Source organism: Neophocaena asiaeorientalis, unplaced genomic scaffold (assembly GCF_003031525.2).
Source record: "Neophocaena asiaeorientalis asiaeorientalis breed wild unplaced genomic scaffold, Neophocaena_asiaeorientalis_V1.1 scaffold258, whole genome shotgun sequence".
Taxonomy (NCBI): Eukaryota; Metazoa; Chordata; class Mammalia; order Artiodactyla; family Phocoenidae; genus Neophocaena; species Neophocaena asiaeorientalis.
This window is the reverse complement of record NW_020172591.1, coordinates 5937543-5951899: the sequence shown is the minus strand read 5'-3', so window position 1 is coordinate 5951899 and position 14357 is coordinate 5937543. Positions and strand designations below refer to the sequence as shown.

Below are 14357 nucleotides of genomic sequence, written 5' to 3'. Positions count from 1 at the left end.
AGGTAGTATTCCTCCCTCAGTTGTTTTGACTCAAATAATGGTTTTGGACCCATTGATAGCCTGGATCTCTGATTCTTAGGACAAATATAATCTGATTTTAATGCATATTTTATTTGCAAATATAAAATATAAGTACATTATAAGCTACTCCACTTAAGGGATTTTAAAAAAATGAATGAAAACGAAGCCAAAGCAAAATAAACCTACTAGTGGTCCGCCGTGCAGAAGAGGAGATAGAACTGTTGAGAGAGAAGGAGTTCTCATCTCTGTCTCCTGATGCGCCTCGGCGAGGAGGGAGAATGGAGGACGGTCTCGGCAGAGAAGAGCGCTTTTCTGGGCTCTTGGTTACTCCATCCTGGTTGGGGAAAATAAAACGACGTTGGGATCCTGTGAATCTTCGTTTTAATTATGCAAAGTAATTACATTGCTCTGGCTAAGTTTCCTCCTGTATTGGTAGATGAATTTCTTTTAATCCACACTACTGACTTTTATATACTTATAAGCATTTCTGCTTCAAAACTTAGAAAGAATTCAGATTTGCCTAGAGGTTTTATAAAAATATATTATTTTGGAGTTAGTGCTAAAAATCGATTGTGAAATTCAAATTCTAACATTATGATAAAAATAATGTGCTCAAGTAGTCTCCAGGTAATTAATAATTTTAACTGAGAAGTCTTCATCAGCATGATAATGTATTAATCAGAAAGGACTGGCAGAAAGGCACTGCATGTGCAGTATTTAGCAATGATAACCACCATATACTGTGCACTTACGTGACAGGAATGCTAAGTACTTTACATCCATTTATGATTTAATTTTTACAAAAAATGTTATATGCATTTTAGAGCTGAGGAAACAGCTTTCATCAGTTTATGTAATTTTTTCAAAAATCACTGAGTTGAGAGGTAGCAGAGTTAGTATTAAATCTTGATGTGTCTGAAACTGAGCCCAAACTGTCTATATATTATATATAATATAATTTGGTACAATATTATATATAATATGTCACATGTAACATCATATATAGTATATTTTGTATTTGAAATTTTATTAAATATCAAATAAATAATAAATTAATTATGCATTGTATATCTTACAAAAAGACATCTATTTTTTAATGATTAGACTATTTATAACTATTGAAACACTTAATTTGTACTTGTTTTTAATAAGGTCTATTGTTTATATGTCAAACACTTCAGAACTGAAAGTCTTTGCTTTCATACATTTACTGAATTGTGTCCTTCTCCCAAATTATGCTCCTTTCTGCACCTTTGATTGGCTTGCTGCCTTACCTTGTTCCCTGATTCTGAGTATGGTAAACGGTCTGTGGAGCCCGCTGAGGTGGGCTGTATGAATAAACTGTCAGAAAATGTAGCCCTTTTAGTCGTACTAGGGCAGGCTGAGCTGCATCGTGGGGACTTTGTGCTACCCTGTAAGGCAGGAATCTTTGACAAGGTAGAATTCTAGCCATGAAAGAAAACAAACAAAAGCACAAAATAAACCAAACTATGAAGTAAAAGGAAAATTAAAAAAAAACCATGTAAACATATAAGAAATTAAATGTCTGCTTTTAATAAGAACACATGATAAATGGTTATAATCAATGATAGAGATGTATATTATGTGAGAACAAGAGATTTTCATTGAACACATCTTTTTAACTGGAACTAACTTAAGAATACATATATAATGAGAATATAGATTAAAATATTATTTATAAATTCTATGTATAAGGTCTCTGATTAAGCCATAAACCTTATAATGATACCATTTTTGGAAAATATCTTGAGAGTCTGTTGGAATTGTTCCTTTAATAAACACAGCCCTTAAATAGTATATATAATCAATATTTTGATCACATTTCAAGAACTTTAGAACAAAGTATATTTAAGGCCTAATAATGGAAAATAGTTCCCTTTTAAGTTGAGAAAATGTATTTTCAGATTATCTACACTGATTTCATCAGAAAATTGCAGATTTTATATATGAGTTCATTTTGTGAGTCAAATGCATACCAGGGACCAAGTTATACCATAGAATTAATAACATTTTTATGCAGAGACCACAGTTTGTATGATGTGCTATAAATTCTAAAAATGAAAGTCAACACTGACTAGATTGCCCATAAAAATCACAAGACTTATTTCACAGGTGTTGATAATCCCTGGGAAGATTGTCGGCAAGAGCAAGTGTAAGTGGGTTGGACACATATATACAGCTTTTGGAGAAAGCTATGCTGGCATGCCACATGTCTCAGGGGAGACTGTTAAAACTACAGACAAGTATGACAAAGCCGAGGAGATTTTTATCTTCAAATAATTAATATGATTTAGCCGATACAAAAATAGCAGTTGAAACTAAGATTTTTATCTCAAGTTGTAACCTCCGTAGACACTTCAAAGAGGCATAAGTATTCACAGACTGCACGAATCACTTCTTGTTTTACAGACCCAACACCCTGAGTGGGAAGTATAACTGGGTCAGCACAAGTCATTCTTTTTTGACTGATGCTACCCACAAATTAGTGAATTTCAAAAGTGTGGCATAGGAAAGAAAAATGGAGTAATTGGATTGCCTGAAATTATGAAAGACATCTACTAATCTCCTGCTAAAAACAAAAACAAAATAAAATGAACAAACAAACAAAAAAACTCAAATGAAATGAAAGATTATAGGTTAGGTTCACAATAAAGATCAATTGAAAAATCAGAGAGAACTGTTCTGATGGATGTACTGAGTTAATCTTGAGGTTTTAGGAAACACAGGAAGAGGATGAGGTTACAAGGGAAAAGGAGGATTTTAAATGAGAAAAAGTTAGAAAGAATGGTGGTCTAATCTCTCTTCTTCAGAAGGATGAGATGGGCATTTACAAGGAAAAAGATTAGTTTTTGTGTCAGATGTATATGGTCTCTGTCCAAGTGTAAGCATTGAATGCTAATTCTTGTTGAGTTACTTGAAGACCAACGGACTTGAAAATTTCTGAAAGATTTTGCAAACAATATAATCTTAAAAATTACTTTCCTACCAAGAGAAAGCTCAGACTTAACTTTCTGTATCTGCTCCTAAAGACTTCCACTTAAAAATAATAATAATAACTATTGCTGTTTATTGAATAAATACTATATTCTAAGCACTATAGAATGTATTATTTCATAAAATTACTGTACTTAGTGTTTACAGCTCACTTATGATATAGGAATTTTTACTCCTCCCCTTATTTTTGGAAAATTAAGGCACAGGAAGAAAAAGACCATATAGTTAATAAATGTTCAAAACTTGGATGTGGCCTGTTTCATGGCCCTGCTCTTAACCAACACAACCCACTAGTTCCCCATCAGAAACAGAAGGTAAAGAGATACAAATCTTGAAATAGCAGTGTGGTCAAAATAAGGACTAAAATTACCAAAGTGATAAATGGATTCTATTGCTTGCCATAAGTTCAGGACTATGTCTGAAAACATTTATATAATAATAAAATATACATATATTTTTTAATCAACATAAAGTCCCTTGGCTGCAATATGATATAAAAGGTTTGGCTGTCATTGAAAATGAATTCCTATTTTTCACAATAAATAAAAAGTCTAAAACTTTATTAGTTTTTAGAAAGCTAAACAAAGAATTGTGATTTACATATCATACATGATGGCTAAGACCCAGAACATTGTGATACATTACTAATTATCATCACTCAAATTATTTGTTGTAATTTTAGGATTCCATGATAAGTCTTTTAACTTTTTTCTTTCAATGAGAAAGAAGTTAAATACTCTGTGTTGGTTTTGGTCTTTTGAAAGTTTAAAAAACATGATTAATAATACAAAAATAAAATTTGCAAAATAAGAAATATAAAAGATTTATAAACATAGAAGAAGCTAAACATCATTAATACAACCAAATTAAAACAACAAAATATTTCATCTCCATAACTTGGTAAATATAGAAAAAGTATAGAGATATCTAGTAATAACGAATACAAGCATGTTCGTATCCAGCTGGAGGACATATAAGCTGTAGAACCTTTCTGGAGGACAATTTGACAATATGCAGCAAAAAGTTTAAATGTGGACTTTCTTTTTGAAACAATGATTTTGCTACTAGAATATTATCCTAAGGAAATGCATATGGATACATTCATAGATGTAGCCAAAAAGATTTCTACAGTAATACTGCTAAAATAACAGAAAACTAGTTTGAATGTCAAGTAATGGGAAATTGATTAAGTACATCACTGTGAAAATATAAAATGCAATATTATGTAGTCATTAAAATGATGTACAAGAATGTTTAATGACATGGAAATCTGTTTATTGTTTAATTAAAAAACCGATATGTGGTGTTTCCATCTTTGTTATTAAACCTATAAATGTGTAAAACAAATTAAAATTTTATGTCAAAATGGTAACTGCAGTTATCTTTAGATAAGGAGATAAAATATTTTTACTTATTTTTCTCATCTACATTAATTTTCTCATTCTTATTTTGTAAAACAACAATGAAAATGTGTTGTAAAATACAGTTTAGTGTTGATTATAATGGTTTATCTTGATTCTATGAAAAGTAAATAAATTGGGCTCCCCCAATTTTGCCAGATCATTATGGTGTTTCACATGTTTTTGTTTTACTAACAAAGAGGCAGCCTAAATCCCAGCTCTGCCCTCACCAGCTACCATCACATTCCAGAAGACATTCGTACATGCTTGACTGAATGCCATCGAGAATCAATCTGGGTGAGTGAATGATCTAAAATGTTTTAAAAGAGTAAACATCTAAAGTTTAAATTTTATCTAAAATTATTAAAACATTGCCACTAATACCAAAGGGAATGTTGAATGAAGAGCAAGGAAAAAATTATTTTACTCACAGACACTTTGTCCTTTGCCTGTTTAAATACACTGGGAGCCTGAGCTGATTCAGCACCTGCTGCTGTTGAGAGAGGAGACAAAAACAACCCCACACTTAGTGGCTAAAGACCACATAAATGCATTTTTAATGCCTTTTGGATATTCAGTTGTGTCAACAGACTAATGCAAAGCAAATTTTTTTATCTTGAGACTCAAATTCAGTAACTGAAGAAACCCGAATAATAAGAACATTATAGCATGTGGCTCCCACTATACAGTGTGCTAATTACTATAACCCAGTGTTTACCAAAGCACAGGTAAGCACACCAAGTGATTTTCTATCTGTTACCAATGTACCCTTAAATTACTATTGATCCTTCAGAATGGAAATCATAGGACTGTAATCCGAATGCTGCAGAATTTACGGAAAAGGGGAGTGATTGGTTTCTAGGGTGAGCGTCACATAAGAATACTCACAAGAGATTCCCAAACCTTCTTTATGTAGCCACTGTCATATCTACAGATATTTCTGCATTTTATATTTTAAACTGTCATGGTCTGCCAACCCCTTTCCCTCTGCACCCCTTCATTTCACAATATGAATGACACACTTGTTTGACGTGAAACGGACCACATGAGAAGGGAAGGGAAGAAAAATGGCTTGTCAAGAAGAGAAAACATGAGAAGAATTTTAAGTTCAGTAAAATAGACCATGTTCTACACATGCACTTCCTGTATGAAATTATTACCACATCTGTTACTGTTGTTTCTCTTGCTGCTGTTTTATACTTCTGGTTTCAATTTTAAACTCCATCATCTCTAGCATAATTTCTGCTGATGACTTACCTGACTTGACTTAAATATCTTTCACGATTGAACACAACCCTTTGTGTGTGGGGAAACTGTCCCTATTTAACAATTGGGCTAAGAAAATAAAAGGCATAAACTTGTGTGTTTACTTCCACCTTAATTTTCTTTCACAAGAGAGAAATCCTCTGGAAAAAAAAATACTTATCCTTATAAGCACTCCAAATGAGTTTCAAAAAGGTTTCTTATGCCATGTGCAGTTCTAACACAAAAATAGTAACAGTCCACAATATGTTCTATGCTATTTAGGACTGGCTAGTAAGATTATTCGCAGACTCTGAAACTAATTTTTTTTTTAAAAGAAGCAGTGCAAATTATGCCTCTTTACTATTTCTACAATATAGCTCATTTTTTCTGCGACATATATACTTTGCTTTAAGTCAATGAAACTCATCTTTGGTATATGCTTTCTGTTTGAGTATCTTAATATTTGAATAAAAAAGGAAGATCCTAATTAGTCCAAAGATCTTAACTTTCCTTTAATGAATGAAATAAAAAGGCAAGTTATTCTCAGTGTGGCATATTGAATACTAATGACATGCAGGTACTTCACCAAACCATTTGACATTTCCTCTGAAATTGTACGATCCTAATATATTTTTCATCTTTTTAGGTGGCGTATAGGGCTTTTATGCCCCAACCAAGAGATTCTGCCTGTGCAAGCATTTTTCTAACTAGAAGAAAAATTCCAAGTTTAATGAAAATGTACTAAGTAAGATGCACTAAAAGATTTAGAGATGTCATGTTAATTCCTAAGTCTTAACTTAGAGGAACCCCTCATTCTAATAAACCTTCATCATCAAGGTGTGTGTATAATTATGTCTTCTACTTTCAAATCCTGCCTTACATACTAGTTCTTGAAGGATGCTCATGAGATATTTCCTATATGAAGAACACAAATGAAAAACACTTGAAATTTTTAGTGGCTATCATGAAACCATCAACCTTGATTTTTTTTCTTACAAGGGTTAATGCTGCTCCTAACCCTTTAAAGCCACCCAAAGATTCATATAAAGGCACTTCTAATGTATAATGGATTGGGAAATATTCCTTTCTGACTTAAGAACTCTGATGCCTTCTTTTGTAGACTGCAAGTGTGCCATTTAATCAATGCTAAAATAAAATATATTCTAAATGAAGAGTATCCTAATATAATTATACATTTAAAATAAATATTTTGCACTGAAATTTAGGAATAGAATTTACATTATAGATATTATGTATGGTCTTTTGTGATGATTTGTAACATGTTTCACTCCTTCATTCCACTACTTTTTTAAACAGTAAAAAACAAGTATATCTGAAGAAGACAGAACAATAAGAAGGTAGGAAAATAGAAATAAACCTAAATTCTAAGATATTGGGAGGGAAGGGGTTTATTAAATTTTAAAGTTATTAAATTTTTGAATACTACGTTATGTAGGGGAATTTAGCAGTTTGGATTCAACACATTTAAGAAAATCCCAAGGACAAAATGTCAGCTAAGAAATGTAGTAACACCAGAAAGCCTGGCTAATTTTGGATATGAAAAATAACTCTGGTGGGAATACCAGACAATTTACTTTTCTATTTTTTTCTTTCATCCAAAAGCAAAGTAATTTTTCAACCACAATTTCACCCCAGATTTGCTTTTCATTTTCCATCTCAAAATCACTATGCATTCTTGGTGGTTCTCAGTAAATTCATCAACATCAGTAACAGATTTGGCAATAACAATATAGAAAATAGGACAAATACATATGGGTTTTTAAGCATGAGGGAGATAAATAAGCAAAATAATGAGAATGCATACCACGGTTATATTCATCGCCATCGTCTAACCAAAAACACAGAATGAAAATAGGAATCCCCAGAACGTGACACTAGAGCACAATGCCAAGATACAATCACTGTTAAGTCTGAGCATGACAAAGAAACAGATGGTCATGACCTCTTCTGCAGGGAGGGAAAAAAAAAAAAGAATAATGATACAAGACACTTAATAGCGAAATTGTTCATGACTGCTGAGATTCTTGGAAGAAAAACAAAACGAAGCTGCTACAGTAATGAGATAAAAAAAATACACGTCCATGTTTGCCAGCCACATTGCAGAATTGAACAGTCACCTGTCGTTTTCCGCTTAACACAGGAGAGATGAGTTGGTCTAGTATATTTGATAGCAGGTTTTAAAATGAATTTCCTGGAGGGAGAGTGGGCCTGAACTTCTGTTTTTTTAGCAAGTTCAGCCTTCTTATAAACTGCTATGAATAAGAAAACACAGAAAGCATACCATCAGGAAAAAATAAACACTTGGAGCAAAACCGAATGAAATTTCATCAATAATTAGTTACCATGGTTAGGCAGTTTCTTCTACAAAAGAGTAATAATGAATTACTTCAAAAACATTTTTTAAAGAAGTGATTGTTAAATGAACCTTTTTTCCTTCTCACTTCATCTCTGGAGACTGTGCTAGGTTCCTTTTTAGCTATTTTTCTTTCAGGAGTGGAAATTCTGCCTCTCCCGGTTTTAAAAGGCTTTTCTTTTCTATGTTTCTCAAGAGATGGTCTCCGAGCTTCCTTTTCAGCTTTCTCCTCTTTAGGAATAGTTTCTAACTGTTCTGTCATGATGCTCCTATCATCATCTGTGGATCAAAGCAAACCATGACAACAACAACAACGAAAACATTAGTAACAAATGTACAAAATCCTTCATCTATTTTAAAAAATGCAAAATCAAGAGATAAAGGGTCATTTTAAAATGTTTAAAAATGAAAAAAAAAATTCCACTAGGTTACTGGATTTTATTTGGGAGTAGAAAATTTAAAAAGATAATGCACACCTTGAGTGTCCACCCAGAGGCTGTCAGCATCCATGATGGAGTCGTCAATGGTGGTCTCGTCTTTGTAATCGTCATAGGTTTCTGTCTTATATTCTGAGAGCCCAACCTCTTCTCTCTCAGGGGAAGCCGGAGCTTCTGGGGAGCCATCCTTGGGTTCAGCCTGGGCTTCAGCTGCCTCTTCTATTTCAAGCTCTTCTTCAGCACGGGGGGATGGTCTCCTTTCTACCTCAGGCTGCTCTAAGGCTGCAAAACGCACACTGTGGGAACCCGACTCCCCCTCATCAGTTGTGGTTTGCACGACAGTGATGAAATCATCCTCGATGGTTACAACGGACTCAATCACTCCCTTGTGTTCACCAGGGCAGGTCTCCACAAATTCCTCCCTGACACCTGGGACACCCAGGTCAGTAATCTGAAGGGTGTCTGAGCGGAAGAGCAGTTTATCATAATCTCCCCGGGCTTCTATCTCTTCTTCCTCATTCTCAGCCTCTGCTGGTTCAGCTCCAGTGGCTTCAGGCAACGGTTCTGTAACATCAGAGGGCGTGATAGATATATCTGGGGTCTCCTTGTTTTCTTCTTTTGGCAGCTGAATAAGTTCCATCTGGACGTCAGCTCTCTCATCTGCGGCTAAATCAACCTCTGAAACAGCAGGTGCACAGGGTATTTCCACAGACAATTTGATGGCAATCTCGTCTTGAATTAGAGAAGATTCTGGGGAAATTTCCTTCTTGCCCTCATCAGCTTTCAAGGACTCCATGGTGAGGCTTTCATGCTCACCGCTGGACTCATAGGACTCCTCTTTGTCTACAGCCTCCTGGTGCACCAGGTCAGGCTTGGCCACCTTCTCCTTGACTTCTGTTTCACTAACTTTTGTGCCTTCTTTCACGTGGCCAGACTCAACACCCATAAACGCATCTGCCTCCTGAGGTGCTGTGGATGAGGGGGCGAGGTCCTGGGTAGCCTTGAGTTTAAGCTCTGCTGCCTTTCCAGCATCTATGTGTAGCCCTGAGGCCATCTGTCCAAAGTCACTGATTTTAACATCTAACTGACCCTGGTCAGCTTTCTTTGCAGCAAAATCCAGCTCTGGTTCAGCTTTTTGGGATGGTTCTACTTCAGCTACCTCTGGCACGGAACTAAGACCTTTCTCTGCTTTCTCAGCCGTGAGAGGTGATGCATCTTTTGAGACTGTCAGTTCTTTGGCTGAAGCTTGCTCATGGGTTACTCCTAATCCAAAAGTTTCAACTTTATCACCAGCCTCTTCTGTTTCCTTGGCATGTTCTTTTGAATCGGCCTGTTCTTCACTTTTTTCTAGTAAAGTATCCAGCTTATCATTCGCTTTCTTCTCCTGATCAAACTCCCTACTCAGTCCTGATCTGTCACCAGAGATAGGCGGGGATGCTTCTTTCTCAGCACTGAGTTCATCTTTGACTCTTCCAGCAGCTGCCAGTTTGACTTCAATCAATGAAAGATCCGTGACCAAATCTCTTCGTGCTTTATCATCAGTGCCTTCATAAAAGGAACCACTCTCCCCAGATAAATTCTCACTGTCTTGAACAGGTGATGGGAGTGGGACTGTGTATTTATTGAACACACAGTAGCCCAGGTCTTCGAGCTGACTGTCAGTCTTAACGATGACGTGGTTTTCATCAGTGACAGGGGGGAAGCCAGTACTACTCTCCTCCACCACAGTCTCTGATGGGACTGATTTTCTCCTGGCAACCTCAGCATCTGCACTCATGGAAGCTAATCTTGACCTTGTGCCTGCCAGGTCTAGCATCTCAGGCAGGTCAGGTGCCATGACAGTACCATTTTTGTAATAATCTTTGGCTAGGAAAGGTGACTCACACGATGGCTCGACTTGGGTGTTTTCCTCTCCAGTAGCTTTTTCCCCCTTTATCTGTTCTTTTTCTTCTTTGCTTTCTGTTGGGAAGCAAGGGGCTTTGTCCACTGCAGGTGTCGTGGCCGGAAGGTAATCATCTCCTTCGTCCATACTTCCACTAGTGTTGGTTAGAATATCAGAAGCAAGGGGAGAAAGATCATGCCCCCGACCAAAGTTAAATCCAAGGGCTATGGAATCCAGGCAGGACATGGGCAAATTGATTGACATGCTTCTTTGCTCTATTGCAGACCTACCACCAAGTCCTAAACTCCTGCTCAGTGTCAAATCATCCTTATTCTTACTGTGGAGATCCCGTTTCTCCCCATACACTTTTGGATCAATAGTGAACATTCTTTCTTGAGGAGAAATGGGTTCTTCAGGTAAGTCAGATGGATAACTCTGTGCAAGAGTGCTGTAGCCTCCTTCTTGTGCTACAGCACTGGGCTGGGAGTCTTTCTCTGCCGTAAGTGCCTTGTCGCCGTTTTTATACATGGAAGATACGGTATCAAAAGACTCTTGGGCACCTTCTCTTGTGTCACTCAGTTCATAGTAATCACTGCCTGGCTGGATACTTTTTGTCACTTCTTCTTTCAAGGCAGATGTTTCAAAGTACTTGGACATTCCTGACTTATCTTCATAAAATGGCATGTCAAGCTCAGCTGATGTTACAGCTCCAACTCCCTCAACGTTATCTTTGTCTGCAACTTTTTCTTCAAAAAGCTCCTGGGTGGCACTCTTTTCACTTAGTGCAGCTGGTTCAGTCATGACTTTTTCTGGTGTCTTAGAGGTCAGGGCTGAATCGGTAACTGCTTGCTCCAAACTTACAGGGAATGAGTCCTGTTTTAATATATCTGTGGGAAGCTCCTGGCCTTTCGGTTCTTCTTTGGAGTAAGTGTGCTCTGTGGAGGGCTGAATTACACCTGTTTCTTCATCTGCCAATTTTGGGGCTTCACTCTCTTTTGACACAGCTTCTTCGTCAGAAATGGTTGTTTGTTCTTCAAGCTTCAGGTGAGGTTCCTTTTCAGTAAGCATAGATACCTGCTCACTGAAGGTGGGAGTCTCTTTTATCTGCACACTCTCTTGCTTTATTGCCCCTTTCTCTTCTCCTAAACGTTTCTCCGGAACATAGTCTTCCACAATTGAAATGTGAGCATCTTTGGGTGATGTAACTGCCTCTGAGGCTGGCGCTTCTGCCATTTTGTCAGGTTGATCCATATGGGGCTCTTCAACTTTAGAACTATCTTTGGCAGTCTCTGGGCTACCAGTTTCTTCCAAAGATTTTTTGTCATCTGGCTGTAATAGGGCGGGGGCAAAGGGTGATGCTGCTGCAACAATGTCATTCTTTGTGACATCAAAAGGAAGAGTGAAGCTTCCACCCTGAAAGGGACTTGGCATGGGAGAATCAAATTGTTTCCCTTCCCATTTTGGGATGTCCTCAAGTACGTCTTTTTCCTTCATGGGTGTTAGGGGGCCAGGAGATACTGGAGCAACTAAACCCCACTCGTCCTTTTTTGCTTCTATTGGCATTTGGATGAACCAGTCCTTTTGCTCTTTTGCAGCTGAAGGCTCTGTGGGAAGGCCAATACCAGGTACCACTAGGCTCGGTTCTGTCTTCTGTTTTGTGTCTTCTAGGCTGGCACCCAGAGTATGCCCAAACAGAGTGGGAGGTACTTTTTCTTCTTCTGTGTCTTGCATGTCCTTTTTATCAGGGGAAGTTTTAGTTGTCTCAGGCTGAGAAACTAAGGCAGCATGTTTAAGGTCTTCACCAGGCTTACTTTCTTCCTCTGACTCCTTTTCCTCCTTGTCTAATGGCTCGGCTGGAGAGGGAGTCAATTCCTGTTGATCATGAAACTCCATCTTCGAGGCTGTAAGCAAACCTGAAGTAATTGGGTTGATTTTTAAACAAATAATAGGCAAGTGCTTTCAGGCAGTAAGCTTAAAATTGTATTTTGAAATGGCAAATGAATGGTAGGGTATAAAGAAAAACTATGAAACATGCAAGCATGCTACTCATTTAAAAATCAATATGAAAATGTCAGGACTGAGATATATTTGTATGATTGCTAAAATTAACTCCTGTTGTGAATTAATGTGTACATAAATTGTAAAAAGAGTATATTTTGAATACTCTTTTTTCCTTTGTTTGGTCTCTCTAAACAGTATGTGATGTATACTGTAGTAGAAAAAAAATTTCATGTGCCTTCTACAGATAAAATTACAAATTAAAGAATATTGAATAAGTACTTACATTAAGGTACAAAAGAATCTATATAGGAATCTAAATATGGGAAAGAATTGATTTCTACTGACCTTTTTCTTTTGTTTTCTAATTTGCAAGTGAATTTGCAGGCCATGGGCAGAAGGACAATTAAGTTATAGTTATATGTGTTAAATAAACTCAGTTAACTGGATTGACAAGTTCCAGGACCAATTTTGGGGGCACTGAAAGGTTACTAGAATAAATTTTTAGAAGTCATCTGAGATTAAATTTCGGTGATACAAATAAATGATTACTACTGACTTTATATGATATGACCTAAATATTGACAAGTCAATTTCTATCACATATCAAAATTCTTCAGTCCTAATCATTACTTACTCTGTATGGTAGATGTAAGAAAATCTGAATTATACTGATAATACTGGGAAGTCATGTGACTAACAAAATTTTAAAGAGTCAACTATTAAAATTCTTTCTCTCCTTGGTCATGACCTCATTCTCTGGAATGTGACCAACTGGCGAAGCACTGACCGGTATTGGCTTTAGAGATGCTTCACAGAGATTAAATGACTCTTTTTAATTTTTATTTGTTCACCAATCCAAAAGGCTTCAGAGTCTCAATTGTATTTTAAGGTCAAAGTTATTTCACTGTGGTGAATAGGGCTAAATGAAATTATCTGGAGAATAAAACTCAGTCATCTCCTGAAGAGCAAGTGAATGGATGATTATTACCTTATATACTTGTGTGTCTTGTTGTCACAATAGAAAAGAAATACTGTACGAACTTTCTAATAAAGATTAGATGAATGAAAACTCAGGAGATATGGTGATTATCAAAGGAGTTGGCTGCCATGGAAAGGAAATGATATGAGAAGCATCAGCAGGCGCTTTCAAGGAAACCAAACCAGTATTCACTGAAGCATAAAAAAATATAGCACACTGCGGTTGCAAACAAAAACGATTCTACCGTTTAAGCCTGTATGTGCCAAAATCCGTCTCTACAGTCTGAAAGAAAAGCATATGAATTGCTGTCCCCCAAAATAAAAATAAAAATATACATGTATTAGCAATGTGACTGGCAAACATTTGAGATGAAGAGCGGGGGCGGAAAAAAGCTCACATAGTGTCATCAGCCTGGCTGCAAAGCGTATTGTATCATGGCAAAGTAAAACCAGGAATCAGCTGCAGCAGTGGAAAATCAAGCTGCCACACAGCACCTGCACAAGCCACACTCTCTGCTCGGTAAGTCTCAAACAGTGGTTTTGGGATCATGAGAAGACCCAGCGATGGAATAGCATTGGAAAGGCATCAGGTTGGTAAGCTGCTGGAGAGATCTATCTTTTGCAACAAAACACATGCAAATCCTAAGAAAGACACACCTTCCCCGGCAGAGGAAGGGGTTTTTACTTCTGGAGACACCTCCGCGACCTCTTTTATACTTTTCTCCTGCGGGGTCCCTGCTGGGGCGCTCTCTTCAGGAGCTATTTGGGCCTCCGCACTAGACTCCACTTGGCCCTCACTGAGGCCCTTGGGCTGGTCTGAGGCCTTGGCAGCCTCACACTCTTTCCCAGGAAGAGTGGCAGGTTTCTCTTCCTCGGCCATTGGACTCGCTAGCATTTCTTCTTCTTAGGGAGGAAAAAGACGTTGACATCATGACCACAGAAACATACATGAAACAACAGAAACATTATTCAAGGAACACTTTCAGCTCGATTGTATTGACCTC

The 14357-nt window shown here is 37.0% G+C and overlaps 1 protein-coding gene across 3 annotated transcripts in view; it reads right to left on the bottom strand.

Annotated features, from left to right (window-relative positions):
* MAP2 (microtubule associated protein 2) overlaps positions 1–14357 on the bottom strand; it is a 276003-nt gene that overhangs the window by 26465 nt on the left and 235181 nt on the right. The window contains exons 7-11 of one of the 3 annotated variants that reach the window (XM_024738399.1): positions 8532–12287; positions 8128–8334; positions 7820–7954; positions 4868–4929; positions 208–355 (exon numbers count right to left, since the gene is read on the bottom strand). In XM_024738399.1, the coding sequence (XP_024594167.1) occupies positions 208–355; positions 4868–4929; positions 7820–7954; positions 8128–8334; positions 8532–12287 (4308 nt within the window). Of the gene's footprint in view, positions 1–207; positions 356–1295; positions 1467–4867; positions 4930–7819; positions 7955–8127; positions 8335–8531; positions 12288–14357 lie in introns of all 3 variants that reach the window. The other 2 variants (XM_024738400.1, XM_024738401.1) reach the window with 2 other exon arrangements.